This window comes from Mirounga leonina, unplaced genomic scaffold, assembly GCF_011800145.1.
Source record: "Mirounga leonina isolate KUSES-001 unplaced genomic scaffold, KU_Mleo_1.0 Mir_53, whole genome shotgun sequence".
Classification (NCBI taxonomy): domain Eukaryota; kingdom Metazoa; phylum Chordata; class Mammalia; order Carnivora; family Phocidae; genus Mirounga; species Mirounga leonina.
The window spans coordinates 78534638-78558848 of record NW_023270807.1 but is presented as its reverse complement, the minus strand read 5'-3'; the positions used below and the strand labels follow the sequence as shown (position 1 = coordinate 78558848).

At 44.2% G+C, this 24211-nt stretch overlaps 1 protein-coding gene across 3 annotated transcripts; it reads left to right on the top strand.

Moving 5' to 3' along the window:
• The first annotated feature begins 6 nt into the window (after positions 1–6).
• Positions 7–23393, top strand: HDDC2 (HD domain containing 2). 3 transcript variants are annotated; one of them, XM_034990510.1, is made up of 7 exons: positions 175–189; positions 846–995; positions 1407–1528; positions 3350–3452; positions 7503–7571; positions 19060–19198; positions 23051–23393. In XM_034990510.1, exons 2-7 carry the CDS (start codon positions 945–947, stop codon positions 23146–23148), a joined length of 582 nt encoding a protein of 193 aa, XP_034846401.1. In that variant the 5' UTR covers positions 175–189; positions 846–944; the 3' UTR covers positions 23149–23393. The 3 variants fall into 3 exon arrangements, with proteins under 3 accessions (XP_034846400.1, XP_034846402.1, XP_034846401.1); XM_034990509.1 differs by lacking the exon at positions 846–995 and having other exon boundaries at positions 7–189; XM_034990511.1 differs by lacking the exon at positions 846–995 and having other exon boundaries at positions 49–189; positions 19060–19194.
• The last annotated feature ends 818 nt before the right edge of the window (positions 23394–24211 follow it).

Genomic DNA, 24211 nt, shown 5'->3' with positions numbered 1-24211 from the left:
AGGAAGCAGAGGAGAGGGTGCAGGGGGAGGAAGGAGGCGGAGGAGGGGGAGGAGCTTCAGGAGGCGGCCGCGCGGCTCGCTCCGACCTGCGGGGCCCGTGGCCGCATGGCTTCGGTGTCCGCTGCGGCCCTTTCGGGCCGCGGGGCCCGGAACCTGCTGCAGTTCCTGCGGCTGGTGGGGCAGCTCAAGGTGAGCGGGCGCCGGCCGGGCCGTTTGGGGCCGGGCGGGCGGCGCGCGGGGAGAGGCGGGGGTGGCCGCGGCGCCCCGGAGCTTCGGCTCGCGGGGGCTGGGGCCTTCGCGCTCCCTCCCTCCGGCCTCCCCGCCTCGCAGGGGTGGGCCCAGAAGCTCCCCAAGACGGGGGGGGGGGGCGCGTCTGCACGGTGGGCGGAGGAAGCGCGGCGGGGCGCCGGGCCACCCCAGGCTCGGTAGAGCCTGAGCCGCGGGAATCCTTGCGGGGAGGCGAGGCTGGTGCGAGGCGGGGGCCGGCCTGGGCAGCCGTTCGCGAGGTGGGACCCCCCGTGCTGGCCTGCTTCTGTCCTGAGTACCCCTGGGGCTCACGACCCCTCTGCTGGGCCTCTGAGCCGCGGGCGGGAAGAGCAGAATCCGGCAGTCCGGCAGATTTTAAGTGGGGTGCCTTAAATCTGCCTCTTAGCTACTTCTGGAAATAAGACTTTTTTTTTTTAACAGAAGATTTTATATAGTGCACACTGGAGTTGTATCCTGTGCGGCCTTCCTTTCCATGCTAGCCTCCTCTACCCATAATTGGTGATTTTGCAGAATTTCTACAAGTTAAAAGCGGATTATCTGTGTCCTGCCGTATTGCAACTGTTGATACAATTCTTTAGAAGTGCAGACTCCTGGGGAGAAAATGCAGTCTCACAGGATCACATCCTGATCTGAACAAAAGGCAGAATCATGACTGGTGGTAGCAGGACCAACTAGAAATGCCTTCCTCCTTTCTGCTTCCAAATTGGGAAGTCTATCACTTGTTCAAGGTCAGAGCTTTCACCGGTGTTTTCTGCGCGTGTTGAATGGGGTTGTTTGAAGGCAAAAAGTCCCAACTCTTGTAGTTAGGAAAAACACAATACTTTACAGTTTTATCTTTATGTCTAAAGGGCTCGTATATGTTCCGTAATTTACACCTTAGTAATGCAGAGTAACTTGACTGTTGGACTCTTGCATTGTATACCTGTGAATTATTTCTCCTTCTTTCTTATTCTCTGACCCCACTGGTTTATTTGATTCCAGATGTTGATCACTTGGTTAGTTAAGCATTTTTTTTGGTAACACTTTCTGAAACCATGACCCTGCTTCTATACCCTATTTCTTGGACTTCCTTGAAGAGCATTGCAGGTAGTTTAAATATTTATTTTTATAAGCTTCTTTCTCTTCTTCATTTTCATCAGAGAGTCCCCCGGACTGGCTGGGTATACAGAAATGTGGAGAGGCCAGAGAGTGTATCAGATCACATGTACAGGATGGCAGTTATGGCTCTGGTCACCAGAGACGACCATCTCAACAAGGACCGGTAAGCTGATGTGAACTCTGACGCTTGTTAGCATCTCTGGCCTGTGGGTATGCACCGCTTCTCATGACTCACGGCTCTATCTAATTCTTGCAGGTTAGTTGATCTGTCAAGAGAAATTATTTGCGGCAGACCATACAGGTTCAGGCTGTAGGAAGGGGAATTTCGTGTGTGATTTCTTCAATTGTAAACTGCATTCTGGGTTTTCTCTTGGCAAGTGATAGAGCTTGCCGTGGTCTCGAGAAGACGTAAGTGTGATATTAGGATTTCCAGGGCCTTGACAGTGAGGTGTGGTATGTGTAAAATTCTGTCATTGTATTAGAATGCTGTGTGCTTTAATCTAGCCCCTTTCATGAATACTAGCACCTGTTTGTGGGGTGACTTTTTGGAGGGGTATTTGCAAGATGTAGCTGAGAAAGAGGTATCCTGTCCTTCAGTCAGTAAGTGTCTAAAATGCTTTTTGAGCACAGGACAGAGTTTCCGAACAATATTAAGACAGTAAGTAAATCTCCCATGGATGACACAGGTCCCAACTGGCTTCTATAAAAAGCCCCAAATTAGTTATATTCAAAAATTAGCAAGGTTGGGGCACCTGGCTGGCTCAGCCGGTAGAGCACGACTCTTGATCTTGGGGTCATGAGTTTGAGCCCCACGCTGGGTTTAGGGATTACTTTAAAAATAGATAAATACATAAAAAGTTTAAGGAAAAACTAGCAAGGTATTCTAATAGAAGAGATCACGTGTTCTTGGGTGATCTTAATGGAGGAGGGTGGAATGAATCTGAGGAGTTGACAGGGTAGAGAAGCAGAAGGCATAGTGTGCAGAGAGGAGGGTATAACCAAAGCCCCGATGGTAGGAAATGAAAGTCTATTTTGGAAATGATATGTAAATCGATTTGTAGCAAAGGTTCATTAGAGTTGAGGAGCCCTGTTACTTTGTAGATGGTGTGGAAGTGGGATTTTTGGCAAAAAGTACAAGACAAACGTGGTGGGGAATAGAGATAACAAACCTAAGAGTAGTTGGAGATTTGAACTAGATGACAGAGACAGGCTGCAGGTGGGACACCTGTGAGGAGGTTGTTAGGCCTTGTGCTGCCTTGGAAATAGTAGGCACGTGGAACAGGGGCGTTTATATCATGACCTGCCTCCATTATTTTGACAGTGATTATCCTCATCACTAATCATTATTACTGATAATCATGGCCATTTGCTTAATGATCAACATGTGCCAGGAACACACATGATCAAATTTAGTTTTTATACCAATCTTAAGATGTATTACTGTCCCTTTTTTACAGGTGACAAAATGAAGGCTGACAGAATCGAGCATTTAAAGAAATTAAGTAACTTGGCAAAGGTCACACAGCTAATAAATGGTTGCTGGATTTGGACCCAGATCTGTCCTACTCCACCCATTTCTCCATGAGGGGCTCATTTTTGACATCTAACTAGTATATTGGGGAAATGATTGTTTCTGAATTTTTTTATCAGTAAGTAAATTCTGTAACCGGATCATCTCCTCCTGGCTTTGTCATCTGAAGTTATCAAACTTTTCAAGTGATATTTGAAAAACCAGCCATTAAAAAAAAAAAAAAATCCATGCTAACAATTTCCCCTGCATTCATGTATTATTGTGTTGAGTATTCACTAGAAGTTTTGAATCAGACTGTTGTGGGCTAGTAGAATATAATTACTTTAGAAAATACTGCATTAACATACCCTGTGAGGGTGGAAGAAAAAAAAATGCATCTTCAAAATAGTCTAGAGAAAGAACTTATAATGAATCTAATTTTGTGTCATTATTCACCATTTCTCACCTGGTCAGATGTGTACGCCTAGCCCTGGTTCATGATATGGCAGAATGCATCGTTGGGGACATAGCACCAGCAGATAACATCCCCAAAGAAGAAAAACATAGGCGAGAAGAGGTCAGTGTTAATTCTTGACTCCACCAGAGATACCTGTTGCTGAAGCAAAGCTAAGTTTATTGGACCCGTGGCGGTAAGAGAGAGCACCTTGGCAGAGTTTGAGCAGTGTCTCAGGCAGGGGAAATCTGGAGAGGATGTTTATAGAGTTTAAGGGCCTGGGCTGGAGGATGGTTAGATGGATCTTATGAGACGGACCGCTAGTTAGATTGCACAGAGTGTAGGACAGAAAAGCCTTGGATTGGCAGGACTGGTGAGGCAGAGTCTTAACGAGAGTCTTGAGGAGTAAGCTGTTAGTGCTTACTCTACTTGGGTGGTTGATGGTCTTAACTTCCAGAAGCAAGGATGTCTTCCTGGCGTAAGTAGCACACTGGTGTTGGTTGGTCTCAACCTTGTTTAACACGAGATCAGGAGTACATGCCTGCTCCCAGCCTTGTCTAACACAGGGACAGGAAACTGTTGGGTTTCTGTTCTCATTAGTAGGTGGACATAGATAGTATGGCTTTCAGGTGGACATAGATAGTATGGCTTTCATTAGAATGAGGGAAGTAGCTAGAACTGGAAGGAATTCTCATCCTGGTTAAGCTCTTTGGAAGAAAGTTCTGTAAATCACAAGTCTAATCATTATTATAATTACTTGCGAATTTTCAATTAGTCCTTTAATTTATCGGTTAGAAGTAACAAAAAATATTTGTAATAGTAAGAAATGAACATCAAAAAAATATTAAATCGATATCAATTTGGGCTCTAAATCCAGAGCCCAGGGCCAAGGAGAAAGACATTTGAGGCAGAGGTTGGAAAATCCAGGAAGGTTTTGTGTTTTGGTTTTTGTTTTGTTTTGTTTTTGTTTTTTTAATGTTGAATAGCTGGTTCTTAATTTGGGGATTATTGCAAGCTACTTTTATTATAGGAGATTGGTCCTAAATTGCTAAGTGGATGGATCCTTCATCAAAATTCTTTAACAGGGCAGGTGAGCTTGAATAGTTGTTCTCAGAGCTGGGGGAGACTGGAGTTCAGTAGCCAGCTGTATTTTTATCACCCCAGAGGCAAGAAGCTCCACAAGGAATACCAATTCAGGAATTCCGACATTATGGGAACAAGGAAAATTGTGTAAGGAAAGAGTTCTTCCTGCCAAAATCCAGATCCAGAATATAGCTCAGCATCATGACAGCCTATAAAAAGGGAGAAGGCTGAGACATTGTTTCTCTATAGGAGTCTAGACTGTTGTGAGTAAAGAGTTCCTGGATTGATGGGCAGAATTAATATGAAAAGAAAGCAATTAGTTCAAGATACCAAGTGGCAGAAAGGAATTAGCCCTGAACCAGAGGATGTCGAACGATGACAGGACATAGAGGAAAGGGATGGGGAAAAAGACGCCCTAATTATACAGCTCATTTCAGGATGTAGGGTAGTTTTATTCAAGGGTCAGTGTGGACATTGTGGAGGAGAAATGGTACACTGAAGTACCAGAGGGTCCTCAGAGACCGTAAAGTGACACAGAGCAGGGAGAAAAGACAAACTGTCCCCATGAAGGTACATAATGAACTTGAGGCTTCCTCCACAGAGGAGCAAGTCAGAGTCTTTTGGAGAAAAAAAGAGTCCATGGGCAGGTTCTCCAGCCACTGGAGATGAGAGAAGACCAGCTACTGTTTTGACAGAAGTGAGGCCCGGCCGATGACACTTCGTGGAGGGGCCTGGTGCGGCATGAACAGAGAGAGTGCTTCTGCCCTCCTGGACGCCCTATCCTGGCAATGATGGGAATTTTTCCGGCCTCGTTATACCTCCTGGCGGCTCCCCACTCGTGTGTTTCCCAGGGGACTCAAGGCCATGATCAGGAGGGACAGGGAAAGCATCTTGAAGAACCGCAGGTTCTTAGACAAGAAACCAAAGGCTTGGAAGAGGGCTGGTAGTCCATTGCCTCTTCCTACTGCTGGTTAGGATTTGGGAACAGAGAGAAAGATCTGGAAGGTGAACAATTCTTTATGCAGATGGTGTTTATGAGTAAGATTTGGATGTCTGAACCATGCATTAAGATAATTAAATGAGGGTTTCTTGGCTCAAGGTGGAATGCACATAATGAGAGTCAGGCAGCATGATTTGCCCAGAGGCTAGCCAACTGCATCAGGAAGGCTTACGCTGAAGTAGGAGGGAGGGAAAATACTTGGTGAACTTGGAAGGCTGATTGTTTTGGAGGGGAGCAGGTATTAAGATGAAAGGGAAAATGAGGACATGGAAGAAAAAATTTAGGGCCAAAAGCAATACTTGTTGTCTGATCCCCTTCCTAAACAAGATAAAACAAACTTTATATTATAACCCGAGTGCCTCATAGGGATCATCAGGAACCCATAGGATGGAACTTGAGGCTGGAATATAGCAATAGCAGGTTATATTGCTTTTTGAAGAGAGAAACATGAAGTCAGAAGGCAGAATCATGGTAGGTATGTATCTGCCAGGGTTAAAGTTGCTAAAAGTTGCTGAAGAACCAAGAGGTTAAAAGGAGAAGAACCAAGCTTTATTATGGGAGTGAACATGGCAAAATAGAGAAACTGAAAAACATAGTGAACATTTTATAGAGTGCTGATTATGTGCCAGATACCACAGGCTTTGTCTGTATTACCTGTTTCATCCTCACGACAGCCCTTTAGGTAGATGCATGCCATTTTTCACCCCATTTTACAGATGCGAAACCTGAAGGACAAAGAGGTTAAGTAGTACCTTGCTCAGGGTTCCACAGCCAGTCATAGGTGAGTCAGGTCCCAAACCCCATTTGAATCTATAGTTTGCAGTTAACTCCTTCGCTGCTTAGCCCCACCAATGGTGTCTGAAGGATGCAGGATGCTTTCTGGGTGCTTGACGCAAAAGTGACCCAAGACGTTTGCTGAAAGCTTATTCAGCTCAGGACTTTTGGCAAATTCTTGGCATGCTTTGCTAACGGGAAGAAGCTAGGAAAATTATCACCCTAACTGTGTGTGGACAAGGCGAAACTCCTTCTAGAAGTGGGAGTGGCAGGGCTCACCACGGGGAGGGCAAGTCTGGCATACGCAGCCAGCTACCCCGGAGTTGAGCGAAGTCATTTTCGGAGGGTTCATTTAAAAAGGTAGGCACAATTCTGTGGTGCGTGTTGCCAAACAAGGAATATCGACTACCTCGGAGGTCTCGAAAGTGCAGTCTGACTGTATAATAACAAATGATATCAAGGAGTATAGATCCAGAAAATCGTTGTTAAATTTTCAAGGAGAGAGCAACAACATATTTGTTACTGGTTTTGGTTTTTTGTTTTTTTAAAGATTTTATTTATTTATTTGACAGAGACACAGCGAGAGAGGGAACACAAGCAGGCAGAGTGGGAGAGGGAGAAGCAGGCTTCCTGCGGAGCAGGGAGCCCGATGCGGGGCTCGATCCCAGGACCCTGGGATCATGACCTGAGCTGAAGGCAGACACTTAACTGACTGAGCCACCCAGGCGTCCTGCTAATTATCTCTTAATATCCCCTTTCAGCCTATGTGTGAGCCTACAAAATACTCTTGTGTCATTTCCTTTATGTTAATGACAATAACTGCCCATTTGTGTAGTGCTTTGGGTTATGCAATAAAAGTATTAACAATAGAACGTGAATATGATAGTATACAAACAATTTCTTTGAGCTTTGTAATTCAGTGTTACTTTCCTGTTCTTGTTCTCAGGTTTGTTTTGAACTTCAGTATGTTTATGTTTGAAATTTACGTGGGCATCTTGCGATTCATCCGTAAGATGTAAAATCCTTGGCCTCACTTCTGATATCTCTGTAACCATCCCACACCCTCCTCCTTGTCCTTTTGGTGTCTGCTGTGCTGCAGACCACAAAACATATGCTCAGCGAAGCCCATATGAATAAATACACACGTTTCTTTAATGTTCACAGCTGCCCTCCTTGTAAGCCGTAAATATTGTCCAATATTCCGCTGCCCTTTGGGGAGCTATTTGTGAGAGTTTGAGCCCATTATTCGGCTTTTGTAGTTGAGTTGTTAACTAGATAAATGTGATCATGATTAAAATAATGGTTTGATATTTCAGGAAGCTATGAAGCAGCTAACCCAGCTCCTCCCAGAGGATCTCAGAAAGGAACTTTATGAACTTTGGGAAGTAAGTATATATGATACGTTGCTTTTAAGTGTATTGTGATGGAATTTATATGGCTCGTCAGTGTTTTAGTTGACTTAGATGATCATCACAAGCTGTCTCTAACTTACTTTCTGGTTTGTGTCTGTTTCTTACCTCCTGGCTGCTGCAGGAATTTCTCGTGGCTAATAGAAACTTTTCTTCTCTCCAATTTCCCCATTTCCCTTGACGCCATAATGCCTGGTACAGATCTTGACTCAGAGCCCCCTGGATTTCCTGTTGCATTGCTCTCATTCCCCTCCCATTCCGCCCCCCCCGCCCCCCCGCCTGCCAACCCCACACCCACCCACCCATTTCTGGTCCTTGGAAAGAACATTGGCCCTCACCACTTCCTGGCTCTGACCTTGGGCATATTCTCCTCTCTGAGTCTGTTGCCCATCTATGAAACCTTGAAGGGTTGTTTAGTTCTGAGTCAGGTCCAAGTGAAGTGCTGCCATGATGCCCAGGGCAGAGCGCGGCCCTGTGGGTGCTCACTCCCCTCCAGTGCTTGACGGCATAGGGGTTGGCTGGATGGAAAGGGCAGGAAGAGTGGAAAGAGCAAAGAAAGCCATTGTGCTCCCATTGCTCCCCTCCTCCTAGCACTGGTTTTCATTTGTGGAGGAAAAACAACAGCAAACAGACCCTTGTCTACTGCAGTTTCTCACTTCCCTCCAGTCCACACTGGCCATTGCTTGCTTGAGTCCTTAGCCCCCCTCCTTACCCTTGGACATCACTACCTCATACTCTCACTCCTCCCGGCTCCTTTAAAGCCCTGCTCGCCGCTCCTGCCTTCAGAGGCTGATCTTTCACCTTTCCCTTCACATCTTCAGGCCTCCACCCTGCCTGGCTCGCCCCCGAGCCTCAGAGCTGGCAGAGTTCCCTTGCCAAGGGCCTAGCACGCTGGATCAGCTCTTTCCTTGACTTGGGAAGACGGGGGGCAAGTTGGGAAGTGTCGCTGTTGAACCCTGGATAGATGTTTCTCCTAAGAATGCCATTTTACTCCATGGTTAGAGTCTGTGGCAGGCTGTCATTGCTATGGTTTAGTTGGTTTAGGGGATGACATAAGCATCCTTCCCTTGTGAGGCTGTAGGCTGTGACGCAGAGGGCAGGGCTTGCCGCTGGAGAGACCTGGATTTGGATCCCACCTACTTCGGCTGAGTGGCTTGGCTCTCATGGGCCTATTTCTCCTAGAACGTGAGAATACAGCTCCGCATGCCCTTAGCCACAATGAGGAAATCTACAGAATTCAGGGAGCCAGTTAAAAAAAAAAACGAAACTGATCTAACTTGACCTCACACAGTAAAATCTTAACCTGAATCAACATGAGGCTGTTTATATAGAGTCCCCACACCCGGGCCACCCCCCACCCCCGGCCTCGGTGTGAAAATCAGTTTGCTTTGATGTAGAAATATTCATCTGTTTGGCAACCGAGCCTGCCCTAGACTCCACTCGGGGTTTTCTGTAATATGTACTATCCATACCATATTATTTTCTAAATTAAAAATATGCCGAAAACTGAAACAGGTTTTAAGGTAAAAGACTGTGGCCTATTAATGCCTGCCTTGCCAAATAATTGTGAAAATTAAATCTGGCAAAATATGCATGGTATCTAGCTGGAGGCTGGCTCAGGTGGCGTCTGTTACTAGGTATAACAGAATTGCTTCAGGGAAAAGAGTCCCTTGTGCCAAAGTATGTACTTGCAAGTGAACTTCTGGAACACTATGAATTGAGGAATAATAGAATGGAGTTGGGTTGCATTTCATTTATAGAAAGAAAAAAAAAAATGGCCCTGAGCTTATGAAACTAATCCCATGTCTCTAAGAAGTGAAGACTCCCAGAATTTGAAAACCTTTTATAAGAATTGGTACCCTTGTGTCTCCTAATTATTGTAAACAGAGTGGCAGTATCTGTTAAATTATTTTCGCAGTTAACCATCAGCAACTGGCTAAAAAAAGCTTCCTGCAAAATTTACTTTAATGACAAAAATTAATTTACTTTAAATTTACTGCAAAATCTCCTTTAATTTAATTAAGTAGCTTCCAAAAAGACTTTGGATTTGGAAAAAATTTAAAATACAGAGCATTAAGTGACTTGATAACCCCCCAAACTAGTGACAGTTTTATGATCTTGTTAAAGTCACTGGTTGAATTAATTAAGCTTGTTAAAGAAGATCTCAGGCCAGGTACACAGTTGGCCACTTGGAATGTGACAGTCCTCCTTGAGAATTGTTGCTGCCGGGCCAGCCAAGAGCTTAAAAGAAAATAGCAAGGAATTAAATTACTTTGTTGGTGAGACCGTGGGATGTTGATTGATGCGGAGGAGAGAAATTGTGAGCTTTTTTGCTTTCTGACATGAATGTCATCTTTGCATGCTCTAGAAGGGTTGGGAGCTCGTTTTTCTATTAAGAGCCAGAGGGGGCAAAATGAGGACCATATAAATAAGCAGCAACACATTTTTCAGACAGAATTACAGAAATTCATTCAACAGAGAATAGTATTCATGGCTCTTAAACTCTCCTTAACCAATTCGTACACCCCTATGAATGAAGTAGCTGCCTCAGGTCAAGAGGGTAAGGTCACCAGGGCCCGGAGGTACAGACTGAGCATAAATAGAAGTCCCAGTGTTTACTCTCCACGGAAGAGTGTGCGTGTGTATGTGGGTCCCGATGCGAGTGGGCACAGGTATATTTAGGTTTATTTAGAAATCATGAAAACAGAGCAGGAAAATGGACATCTCTAATATCTAATATTATTTTGTAAAGAGAGTGTTAAACATTAGAATTATCCCTAATTTCTTTGACCATTTCTCCCCATCCTATTCTGTTAAAGCCTAAATTTCAGGAACCTGGAGTATCACTTTCCACAATACATGTTTCTCACAGCCCACAGAATCATCTGACAAAAAAGCCTAGCTCTGGGCGTGGTACCTCAGAAGAAGATATTCCTCTCCCCTCTTCTCTCCATCATATGGATGGATTGTGTACCCCTAAAATTCACATGTACCTCCAAATAAGACCTAATTAGAAGATAGGATTTTTTTTTTCTTCTCCATTCAATAGTTTATTCTCAATACCTAGTAAAATATAATATACGATGTAGACAATAAATATTTGTTGAATGAATTGACAGGGCTTTTTATTGATACTGTGAAGGAGGTTTTTTTTAATAATTATATTTCAAATTTTTATTGTTCATCTTGAAATATAACTATATCATTTCAAGTGTTCTCCAATGAGGAAATGATAATTGGAGAATTTTTTCTTTTTTTTGAGATAGGATCTAAAAAATTTTTTGGAGTTAGAATTTTTACAGAGGCAGTCAAGTTAAAATGGGGTCATTAGTTTGGGTCCTAATCCAATACGACTGGTGTCCTTATAAAAAGGGGAAATTGGACACAGAGACATATATTGGGGGAGCACCATGTGAACATGAGGGAGTCCTTCTATAAGCCAAGGAGGAGGGCAGATTCTTCCTCACAGCCCTTGGAAAGAACCAGTCCTGCCAACACTTTGATTTCCGACCTTAGCCTCCAGAGTTATGAGACAATAAATTTCTGTTGCTTAAGCCCCAGTATGTGGTTCTTTTTATAGCAGCCCTAGAAAACTAATTCATTCTCTATCTCTCTTTTTCCCCTCTCTAATACCTTTGGTACTATGTAGTGGCTACTTTAATATTCTTACCTATTTTTTAATTATCTCTGTATTCTGTCTCTTTGATTCTTTACTGTGTCTGTTAGAATTCTATAAAACTAGAGGAAAACCCGTGTCCAAGGGTCTCTTAGGTAGCAGGTGACAAAGCCTGCCTCCTCGTTCAACATTTTCAACATTTTCTTTATATCATGATGCAGTGTGGTGGTTAATTGAACAAGCACTTACAGTTTTATCATATTTAGGACACCATACCAGTTACTTATTTGTAGTAAGAGACTCTCTAGGACTGCTGTAACAATAACCAGAAATTTGGATGGCTTTAAACAACAGAAAATTATTGTCTCACAGTTCTGGAGACTAGAAGTCCAAAATCAAGGTGTTGGCAGGGCCATCCTCTAAAGGCTCCAGGGAAGGATCCTTTCTTGCCTCTGCCTGGCTTCTCGTAGATGCCTCTTCTATTTTTATTTCTACTTATTTATTTATGTATTTATTTTTAAGAGAGAGAGAGCGTTTGTGAGTGGGATGGGGAGGGGCAGAGGGAGAGAGAATCTTAAATAGGCTCCATGCTCAATGAGGAGCCTGACTCAGGACTTGATCTCACAACCCATGAGATATGACCTCAGCTGAAATCAAGAGTTGGACGCTTAACCCATTTAGCCACCCGGGGAACCCCTCTGATAGATGCCTCTTCTAGCTTTGGCATTCCTTTCCTTAAAGACACATCGCTCCAGTCTGGGCCTCCATAGTCAGTGGTGTTCTCCCTGTGTCTCTATCTGATATTCAAATTTCCCTCTTCTTATAAGGACACCAGTCATTGGATTAGGGTGCATCCGAATCCAGTATGACTTTATCTTAATTTGATTACATCTGCAGAGATCTTACAAGATCCCATTCATAGATTCCAGGTAGACATGAATTTTTGGAGAACACTATTCAACCCAGTATATAGACTCTCATATTAACTTAAGCATTTTTATAATTCATGTCCAACATTAGTACTTGGACTTCAGTGTCCAATTTCCAGGGTTCAGATACTCTGTTTACTACCAGTGTGATCTTGGGCAACTTACTGAACATCTCTGTGCTCAATATCCTCATTTATAAAATGGCAACAGTAATAGTATACCTATTTTATAGGTTGTATGGCAATCAAATTAATTAATATATGAAAGGACTTGGAATACTGCCTGACGCATGGTAAGCTCTATCTTTCCCCTTCTCCAGTCTCTATGCTCTGATTTTGGTTTAAGAAAATACGGTCATTCTGTAACTGGGGAACTTAGACTAGTACCAGTTACATAGGAAATGCTAGTTGATTGATTGCTGAAATGTTAATCATAGCTGTTCACCACTATAAATAGCTTTCAGCCCAGAGGGTCATGTCTATTTAATGCAATTAAACATCCTTGATTATAATTTATCTTTGTCATAGAAGTGTGAAATCAAATATCAGCAAGTCAAGAGAAAACATTTTCATTTTTCTCAAAGTATCACAGAAAGATGTTCACCCCACCACCTGCCTTTCACTTTAAAGAAATATGCCATGAGTCCCCAGACAAAGCAGGAGTTGCTCCTCATCCAGGATGCCTGGCATACCTACCTGCCCCGGGATTGTATCCCACCCCGAATTTTCTCCACGTTGCCCGAAGTTCAGTCAGTTGGAGATACAGTGGGTGAACAGGTACCCTTTAAAAAAAGTCTCCCTACAAAGGACACTTTGTAGTTCAGGTGCAGTATTTTATTGGGGAGTCTGATGCAGAGCAACATGCGGATCCTGGGTCCCCAAGGGGGAGTCACTAGGAGGTGGGAAAGTGGAAGATGCAAGAGAAGAAACTTCCCATAACGCTTCAGTTGGGCCAACCGGTCCCCAAGGAAGAGGGAGGAGATTTGTGGCTTCCCTGTCCCTTCCTTCCTTTCTCTTCCCTTTTAGGACCCAGACTGTATCTCTTTCCTGCTTGAACTCCTTGTTCTTCTGTTGCTCCACAGAACCCCAGTCCGAGTCATTTCGATAATTTGGCTTCCCCGGTCCTACCTGGAGGCTGCAGAGTGCTGATGCAGGGACCCTCCTGTCGCCACTTTAGGGAATGGAGTCACTCACTCCCCATCCAGGCCTCCAGGCTCTGCTGAGCCTCAGGGCTGCAGCGCTTCCTCGGGAGGCACCACGCAGCCTCTCCGTCTTTGGCCCCATGTCACCTGTCCATCCCTCTCTTCGCCCACCTGCTTTGCCTCTCCTCCCCCACCGTGACAGCAAGTAATCTTGCCTCCTTCAATGAGAAAAGAAATGCTTCCAGATGAGAGCTTTTTTCAGCTTGTTTGTAAGCCTTGTAAATAATGTTTCCGTACCCTATTTTGAAATAAACTTCCCTGGACACCACATTTCCCTACTTCCCTTCGCCACCAGATAGATAGGCATTGTCTCCACTGCCCCCAGCCCGCCGTGTGACTCAGTCCCGCATATGCGGCTCTTGCCGGGGTCACAGACTGCCTCTGTGCGGCCCATCTGGCAACCCCTTCTCTGCCTGGGGGCCCCCTGACCCCCGGGCCGCTCGCAAGATGTTGCCTCGCCTTGGTGAAGTTCTCTCCTCCCTCAGGTCTGTGACATTGCTCCCTCCTGATTTTCTTTGTACCTTCCGGGCTCTTCTTTCTGAGTTTGTTCAGGGGTTCCTCTTCCTTGGTGGACTTGGTCAGAGCCGGTGGTCCCTTCCCAGGGCTGTGTCCTTGGCCTTCTCCTTTCTACACACTCCTCCCAGGCTTCAGTGGTCACATCTTGATTATTCCGAGTGTTCTCCTGAAAATCTTCCTCCTAAGCTCCAGACTTACAAATCCAGCAGCCTAATGGGCAGCTCCACCTAAATATCCTGCTCAACCGGTTCATGGCATCCTCATTTTCTTCAGCCATTTTTATTATTTGTAAAACCATTTTATTGAAAAGTAAAACACAGAAAAGGACACAAACACCTGTGTATAGCATAATGAGGTACTGGAAGGATAACATTCCTTGTAACTACCACCTACATCAAGACTTGGAACTGTGCCGGGGTGCCTGGTGGCTCAGTTGTTAAGCATCTGCTTGCGGTTCAGGTCATGATCCCGGGGTCCTGGGATCGAGCCCCGCATCAGGCTCCCTAGCTCTGCGGGAAGCCTGCTTCTCCCTCTCCTGCTCTCCCTGTGGTGCTCTCTCTCTCACTGTCAAATAAATGAATAAAATCTTAAAAAACAAAAAGATTTGGAACTGTGCCACTCCCCTGTAGAAGCCCTTTCTTGTGCCCAGAGCAAGCCCAACCACTCCCTCCAAAAGTAACCACTGCCCTGATTTTCACAGGGATCACCTGAATTTCTTCATGGATTTATCACCCAAGGGGTCATCCCAAATTGTAGTTTAATCCTGTCCATTTTTTTTAAAGCTTTAATATATCTTTTAAATCTCCTTTAATCTACAGTTGCCCCTCCCCTCTGACCCCACCCCATCTCTTTCTTTTCTTTCAAGTTATCTGTTGAAGAATCCAGACCATTTGGCTTACAGAGTTTTCCATAGTCTGGGTTTTGCACACTCATGATGCAGTTCTGTTCCTCTGTTTTATTTTCTGCAGATTGGCCTCTGAATCCAGAGCCTGGATCAGACTCACGTTGGATCTTTTTGGCAAAACTGTAGATGGTGTTGGATTCTTTATCCTGAGGCACATAATGTTTTCTTGATGCACTGAGAATTGTAATATACTAATAATGTTTTTGTCTTGTTTTCATTTAGTGGCTGAAATAATTGTATAAGCAGAGGCTTCTTCCTCATCTCCTCTTTGGTTGCAGTCCATATAGGAAAGGTGGGATAGAAACTTGACTTTGGTCGCTTCCTTGATAGCAGGAAAGACAGAGTAATCCAGCCTCATTCATCTTGAACATGCTTCAGCCAGACCTCCTGTTTTGTTTTTTTGTTTCAATAGGCAGCGTTATTTCAAGACCACAATATGTGCAGTGGGGTGCTTGCTGCTACTGAGTGGGTTATTGTTCTTATGCTTTTTAACGGACAGAGTTAGGATATACATGTGTGTATTCCTCGTGGGTTCATGGTGATATTTCCAATTCAAATACAGTACTGCACGGTTTTTACTTAACCTCTTGTATGGTATGTTTTAACCTCTTCTATGTTATCCTTTCTTCCACACAAGGAATCCTGATTATATAGGCTTTATCCTTCTCTACACATGTACCCGTCTCAGAGTAACAATTGTATATACCACCATCATCAATTCTGATTACTGAAAACAGTTTAAAAAATTGTCTTGCCTATGCTGTCTCCATTCTTCCTGTATTTTTTTTATGGTTGTACTCTACCTAGATTGTACTCTAGACTGTTACATTACCATTACATTACATTAACCATAACATATTGTTCTTACACCTCGCTGAATCTTAGTTCTGCAAGTACCTGTTGATGCTCACTACCCATCCTTATGTCATTTTGTCCTGGTCATTTTGGCTGTCTGAAACTTGTTCTCTTGTAGGTTCTTCAAGAAGGGCTCACAGGAACAATATGCTTTAAACTTGCCTCTCTGTTCTTTATACTGGAAGGTCAGTTTTATAAAATCCTTGGCTCCCAGTTTCTTTCCTTGAATATCTTAAATACATTACTCCCATTCTCTTTGGTCATAAAGCAAAGTCTAATAATAATTTTATTTTCCTTACATGTCCAATGTTGTTTCTGCATAGGTGTCCAAAGGATTTTTTAAAAATATATATGGTAATTTTATTTGAATGTGTCTTGGTGTTGGTCCTTCTGGGTTAATATCCTTAGCTACTTAGTGTGTGTTTTCAGTATATACTTTCAAATTAAAAAAAATTAATTTCAAGAAAAATTTTTTGAATATAGTTTATCTTTTACTTTGGTTTCCTTTTTTCCTCCAAAACACCTACATACCTGTAATGTTGGTTCTTCTTTGCCTGTCTTTAATATTTGTCACCTTCCCTCAGATCCTTTACATCCTCTTCATTTCTTTTTGACTTTTAAACCTAACTTCCTTTTCAATTTCTATTTCTCTTGAGGTATTATTTATCATGTTTAAATATCCCTGTGTTTCTATTTGCTTAGCCTTCACTGCAAAAATGACTTTTTCTTTTATCTCTAATGCTTTTTATATGGTTCTTTCATGTCTTAACATTTCTTTAGCATCTTTTAGTTCTTTTTGAAGTAGTTTCTTATAGATTTGATCCTTTTAAAAAAAATTAAGGATGTCTTTCTGATGTGAATTATCTGTAGAGATGTCATTTTGCTCCTTGTTCTTTTTATCTTCTGGTAGGCTTGTATGGGATCTCATCTCTGTGCTTTTTCTGTTGCTCATTTTGATACACAATTAGTTTTCCCAAACTTTTGGAAGGAAACTTGGTTCAGATAACTTAAAAAAAAAATGTATTTATTAATTTGAGAGGGGAGAAAGGGGCAGAGGGAGAGGGAGAGAGGATCTCAAGCAGACTCCCCACTGAGTGTGGAACCCGGATGGGATGCGGGACTCGATCACAGGACCCTGAGATAGTGACCTGAGCTGAAATCGAGAGTCGGGTTTCAGCTCTCCCAGGCGCCACCAGATAACTTTTTTGAACTTCACAGAGCTTCCTCATCTGCTCTGTTTTGTTTTGTTTTAATATATGGTGGCCTGCGTTCAGAGATTCCCTGGCTTTGTTCTCTTTCTCCACTTTTATCTGGATTTTTTCTTTTCTTCTTCTTGTTATCCTTACGCCACTCACTTTTGATTCCACCCCCAGCAGTTTCTCTTTCTATGGAGCCCTGGTCTGGAGCGAGCCCCAGCAGGTCAGACTGGCGAATTCACCAGGGCTGGGCTTGCGTCAGCTGCTCCTGGAGCTGAGGTTCTCCTATTCTCAGGTCCATCAGATGCCCTGTTGCTCCTGCTGATGGAAAGCAGGGCTCATGCCTGGAAGTGATTTGTCCCCACTTAATGTATATTTTGTGATTCATGGTAATGTTATGTTCCGTAGTTTTGTTATAAATATTCATTAGGTTTTGGTTTTGCTGTTTCTTTGCTCTGTCAGTTTTTGGGCCTGTTTCTCCCCTTTGCTCCCTCTTGAGTTACCCATGCCAGAAACTAAGGAGTCATTTTTAGCTTTTCCTTTCGTTCACGTCCACATTTTGGTTCACTTCTTCACCCTTAGTATTTCTCAAATTTGCCCACTTGTTCCATCTTCGTTGCCACGAGATTAGGCCAGACCAGATTCTCCTAGCTGCTCTGCTGGTGTTACCAAGTCTCAGAGCCTGATTTCTCTGCCTCTAGTCTAGCCATTTTCCACACTGAGGGTAAGATGATCTTTCTACAATGTCTGATCATGACCCTTCTGGCCTGAACCCTTTCAGTGATGTCCAGTAGCTACAGGATAAGCTGAAACCCCTTTATCACAAACCACAAGGCCTTTCAGGAGCTGACCCTTCCTCCCCCCTTCAGCCTCTTCTCTCTCCTCTTCCTCCTGCAATTAATTCTGCATCCTGTCATGAGAAACTGCCCGCAGTAAGTTCCCCAAAGATGCCATGGCGTCTTCTTACTTCTAGAGCTTTCTTGGCCTCACTGTTCTCCTTGCCCTGCCTTATTGTTGGAAAATGAAATTGGGAAATGCCTGTACCATTACTTTTTGAGGAAAAACCCAACAATTTATATTTTTAAAAGAAACATGTAATTTCACCAGAATTTGTTATACAGTGGGTGGTCATTTTCTAATCGTCTCGAAATCTTTTTTTCTTACTTTCAATAGAGAAAAATCCTGAACTGCCATGCCTTGAGTATATTCGACTTCTTTTTTTGTTGAATAATGAACTTGAATTATTAAATGTAAATATATAATTATAAATGTGAATAAGCATTTAAATAATTATTTTTAAGTGCCTTTGAAATAAAACAAAATGTATTTGGTTTCATATTAAAACGATTTCCCTGTACAATTGTCAGCTCTATCAAAATCCAAATAGCTGCCTTCATAAGAATAAGGCATCTAATAAAAACTGAGAAACCTTAAGTGAGTCACATCACATCACCCTGCCAAGAAAGCCTGACAGGTTCATTATCCAGACACATCTGGGGTGGAATTACAAATGAGCACTTTGCAGGGAAACCAGTTGGGAACACTTTGGTCTTAATAGAAAAACGATTCTATCTAGTATTAATTGGGACTTGGGGTTGTGTGACATGTGTCATGCTCTACGAAGCAGCCCTCCCGGAGCCGCTAGTCTCAGGTTTGCACTGAGGAGGGCAGGACCAGAAGGCAGAGGAAAGACAAAAAAGCTGCTCCCCAACCACTGCCTTCAGCACCACCTTGTCACCAGGACGTGTGAAGAACCCGCAGATCCTGCCCGTGTCCTCCGGAGTCGCACCCCAGGGGGACCTGTTTGGAAAGCAAGGACAGAGATTTCCATTGTAAAGGGACAGCCAAAATTCCATAAGAAAGCTAGAAATGCCCTTGAAAAGGAAGCTTGACCGTTTTTAAGTGGGGAGGGAAATAATTTGAGAAGCATGCGATGAAATATTAGCTTGAAGTTAAAAAGAGCTCCACCACTGCGGTGGATGAAGGAATAATGATCCTGAAGACACGGTACCAGCCGGGGAGAAGGAGGCCCGGAGTGTCGATGCGAACAGAAGAGACTTGGGAGGCATCTGGCGGAGGACGCAGAATGGCGAGCGCACCCTTCTTGCCCGGGGGGCTGAGAGCAAGCGGCCAAGTGTCGGAGGCCGCGGCTCTGTGAGGGGCTTGCGCGTGGTCGGGAGGGGTGGCCAGTACAGAGCGTGCTTTTAGCTGCGAGTCTGGTTCTCATGGTGCTGCTTTCGTCCTTAGGAGTATGAGACCCAGTCAAGTGCAGAAGCCAGGTTTGTGAAGCAGCTGGACCGATGTGAGATGATTCTTCAGGCCTCCGAGTATGAGAACCTGGAGAGCAAACCTGGGAGGCTGCAGGACTTCTATGATTCCACGGCAGGTACTCGGCGCTGTCCTCAGGAAACACCGTTTTAGTTGGGCTTCCTCCTAGCGTAGTGACTGGCGTCGCGTTCGTGGGATCCGCTGTTGTGACCTTCTAATGACGCTTCCTTCCACAGGGAATTGGTGGGCTTCCTGGTGAGGGGCAGCCTGGCGCGTGAGAGCATTGCTGCCCTTTGCTCTGAGCGGCAGGCCAGGGTCACAGTCACAGCTGGCTCTGTGCCCCGGGCAGTGCCTGCCCTGGCCTCTCTCTGCCCTCCCCGAGAAATAGAAAGCATAAAGCTTACCCTACTTGAGTCACAGGTGGGTTTTGAGATTCAAAAGAGAGCATGTCTGTGAAAGTGCCTTATAATCTGGAAGTGCTTTATAGAAGTAAAGTCATAGAAGATGGAGGTAGAAAAAGAGATGTTGAAAGTAGAAAACCCCAAACCGTGAAGTCACCATTGTCATTATAGTGCTTCATGGCACGGACCTGGCATTCAACTGGTTCTAGTTCTGCCCCATATAACCCATGTAACCTCCAGCAGATTACTTAACCTAGCTCTGGACCTTAGTTTCCGTATTATTAAAATAAGGATAATTATAGGGACACCTGTCGGGCTCAGTCGGTGGAGCAAGCAGCTCTCGATCTCAGGGTTGTAAGTTTGAGCCCCATGTTGGGTATAGAGATTACTTTTAAAAAAAATCTTTAAAATAAGGATAATTATAGAATCTACTTTATAGAGGTATTTCAAGATCTAGCGGATTAGTTCGTGTGAAGTGCTTAGCATCATACCGGCCAATAAGCCTTCACTGTCTTCATTGTGATACAATTTCTGGTGAAGCTCAGAGCCTGTAGGAGTACTGGCTGGGGTTCGTGGGGCTTCCGTGGAGCACAGCTCCGTCTCTCGTCCCCCGGAGTTCCTCAGGCTCAGCTCGGCCCCCGTCTCCCCTGAGAGCACTGCTAGAGATGGCCCGTTGGGGACTTTTCGACACGTCACGTGGCTCCCAGCTCACAGGCTGTGCTCCAGGATATGATGTGCATCATCATGAGGTTGATTCGACTCTCCTTCCCTCTTTTCCAGCCCCACTTCCTCTGCGTCAGACAAGGCCCTCCTTATTTCTGTATTGGATTCTTGTCATTACTTCCTAACTCCGCCAGCCAGGCTCACGAGCTCATCCTGCAGGACTCAGTGTTTTCCTCCTTTGTAGACATAGGTATTATCACATCTTCATTTTCAAAACTTCTGTGCTCAACAGCTGTGCAGTCTGAGGCCACTCCTCTCCCTGGTCTCCTTTTCTGATCCCTGTCAGAATTAGGCGTTCCCTTCTTTTTGCTCAATCTGCATTTGGTCTAGAGCTTTCCACAGTGTTGTGACAGTCTGACTTGCGTTCTCTTTAGTGATGTTTCTTGTTGGGTCTCTTCCCAAACCCCCAGTTGCTCACTCTACCCCATAGTAAACTGTTTGAGGGCCAAGACCAGGTTTGTCTCATCTGTTTTTGTTACAGGTGGTGCTCAGAAATGTTTGAGTTCAGTTAAATAGAATAGCAGTCTAAACTAGGGATCAGCAAACTATGGCTCATGGGCCAAGTTTGGACTGTTGCTTGTTCATATAAATAAAGTTTTATGGAAACAGCCACACTTGTTCTCTATGTATTGTCTTACAGCTTTTACACCCCAGTAGCAGAATTGAGCAGAATTGAGTAGCTGGCAACAGAGACCACATAGTTCACAAAGCCTGAAGTATTTACTGTGTTACTCTTTACAGCAAAGGTTTGCAAACCTATTCTAAGCAATGACTGGGTTCCAAGATAGCATATTTTGCCAATAATGTAACTGAAATACAAGTCATGTTTGTGTGGTGCTTTGCATTTTAACGCTATCATTTTCTATTTTGATACATTCACAGTGAAAAATAGAAAATGAAACATGAGACTCCTAGTAGAATCAAAAAATTGGAGGTAGGAGGGTCATCTGGTTTAAACTCCACATTTTATTGAGGAAGACACTGGAGCTGAGAAAGAGGATAGTGCTTCCTCAGCTGAGTTTAGGTTAAAATTCACTTTACTTTCCACTCTGATGCACCACTCTATTAAAAAATTAATAATTGTAAGTAATGTAACTGATATAAGGCGTGGTTTCTTACTTATCCCAATAATGCTTGAAGGAAAAAACAAGTTTAGTTAGGGAGAGGTGAAGATGTACATTGTGACCTTATGAGGATTTTTCTTTTTAGTAATCTGTACCCCCAGCATGGGGCTCGAACTCGTGACCCTGAGATCAAGAGTCGCATGCTCTGCCGACTGAGAGCCAGGTGCCCCCCTTATGAGGATTTTGAAGGGGACATAAAGGCTTTAGTTTGATAACACATTTTTATTTCTCTAATTCAGTCACCACTTAAGGCTTTTTCTCTTTTCTTTTTGAAACTCTATGTGTTCGAGGAACAGCGTGGAGGCCAGTGTGGCTTGTGGGGGTAGATGAGAGGAGAGGGTTGCAGGTGAGGCCAGAGAAGTGGGCTGAGGCCCGCCGGCCAGTATTGGCGGTTGGCGTGGGCTCTGAGTGAGATGGGGACCCCTTGGAGAAGGTGGACTGCAGGACGAGCATGATCTGACTTATGTTTTGAAAGGGTCACTTGGGCTGGAAGCAGGGAGACTGACTGGGGGCTATTGCAGTCTTCTAGTGGTTTGAGCCAGGAGGTAGTGGTAGAAAAAGGAAGGGGTGGTCAGATTCTGGATATATTCTGAATATAAAGGTCGACAAGATTTGTGTGGCGGTGTTTATGAGAGAAGTCCAAGGATTTTGGTCTGAGCAACTATAGAAGAATGGAGTTGCCACTAGATGGAGAAGATGGGGGAAAAATAGGTTTCAGAGGAGAAAATCAGGGGTCCCAAAAGCGAAGGGAAGAAAGTGTTTCAAGAGGGAAGGAGGAGCCATCGGATTCAGCAATGTGGAGCTAATTGGTGTGTCCTCAATAAGGGCCATTTTGGTGGAATGGCAGTAATTGCATGAGCTTTACATAGTGGGGCAGAGAGTGGCCTGGAGGCAAGGGGAACATAGAGGACAGACCCAAGCCCAGTGACAAAAGCCATGTGAGAGAGGAAACGGCCACTGTGTGACAAGGCTGCAGGGAAAGCCATATCCTCAGGACGAGCTGGACATCAGCGCAAGAAAGTGAAGGGAACGTTCAAAGAAGAGGTTGAGAATAGGGAATAAATGGAACAGAGTTAAATGTGGAATGAACAGTAAACAACAAAAGGTACTGGCAAAACAAAAACCAAAACCAAAAAACGAAAATACAGGGAAGGAGGGTGGGTGTAATATTCCCATGTGCCAGCCACTTTGAACCTAAGATAGCTTGTAGGTTGGTTGCTGCCCAGGACAGAAATCTGGGAGGGCTGAGGAGCAGGGAAGACAGCACAGATCAGTGGGGTATGGTGTAGAAGTGTTTACAAGAGGAACGTTTGCATCGTGGGACAGCCTAGACCTTCTGCCTTCCTACTAGTCTTTCTGTATGTAGGTGCTTTGTTCCCCCATCCTTTGCAGTTTCCGAACGGGCAGGGATTGCTTTCAGTTCTCTGGGTGCTGTCCTGAGTTTCTTTGTGGTTCCGGGTAGAAGCATTCAGAGGCCGCCTGGTGCGGTCTCCCCTAGCTCTGTCTAATGGGACAGTTCTTTGTCCGATCCTCATCCCTAGTGCTCGGTGGCATCTGGGGAGACGGAGCATGATCTCCAAGTGGTCCCCTCCCCAGGACCTGGAGTTGTTCTTCTGCGTTGGAGTGAATCTCAGAGTCGAGCCCCTGACAAGCCTGGGATCAAGCTGGAGACATTGATGGATTCTCTTGTCAGTATCTTTTTCCGGTCTTCTTGCCTTGCAGGAAAATTCAGTCACCCTGAGATAGTCCAGCTTGTTTCTGAACTTGAGGCAGAAAGAAACGCCAACATAGCAGCTCCCACCAGTGAGCTGAGCTCCTGACGTGTCCTCTGTTGGGGCACTCCTGTGACAGACATTGTGTTTTGCCACTGTTGCTGTGTTGATTCCCCGGATGTGAGTCTGTTTATTTTCCATTGCCTGGACTCCAGTAAGAAACGTGTGATACAATCTGGATAATAAAAGAAGCTAAGGAACAGGATGTGGTCCTGAAAATGCCCTGGATGAAGGCTGGGGGCAGCGGGGGGGAGCTCTGTATGAACTAAATAAATAAATTTTTAAAACCTTAAGCTTTGGCGTATTTATTGGAGATTTTAAATCATTTTATTCTAAACTAATAACCCATAACCCTGAAGGCCCGATTCATGGATTGATGGAAAATTAAGTTATGATGACTTTTAAGAACAGATTCTTCAGCTGACTTAGTGATAAGGATCCAGAAAAAGAATGTATCACAATGAATTTACGAAATGCTGCTTTGTTCAGACGATCACTCTGTGGAGCCCCATTGTTCATTTCACTGTGACCTGCTTTAGACCCTTGGTCATAGACTTGTAAACCTGTTAACAGGTTCTGCCTCTCCCCCTAATCCATTTGGTCATTTGGGGATAAATTCAGGCACACAATGTCAAGTGCCACTTGTCTGCCTCTGTGTAATTTTTCCCTGTCTGATGTATAAATATTCAGACCTTGATTTATAAGAACATTGATCGCCGGGTAAGAAATCTGTAATCAGAAGAGTATTACTGGGGTCGCTGCACCTTATGTAGGGAACACAGATCCAGTTTCTTCCCCTCATTTCCTTTCATTGGATAAGTAACCTACCCTGCTTGCCTTTAAGTGATGCACAACCACTGAATGGTGAGGCAAAGAAGACTATCCATGCAAACCTGCCCAGTATTTTGGTGTGAAGCAATGATGCCTATCCCTTTAATTCAAGTGTCAGTTTCCATGTGAGGGCCTGCTAGTCTGGCGTGGTGAGAATATTCTAGGCAGCGTTTCTTTGGAAACTCTTTGCAGTATCCATGGATACCCAATCTGCCGGAAGCAAAGTGCATGATCTCTTCAGAAGCAACACACGTGTACATATAGCTACTCTGCACTGAAA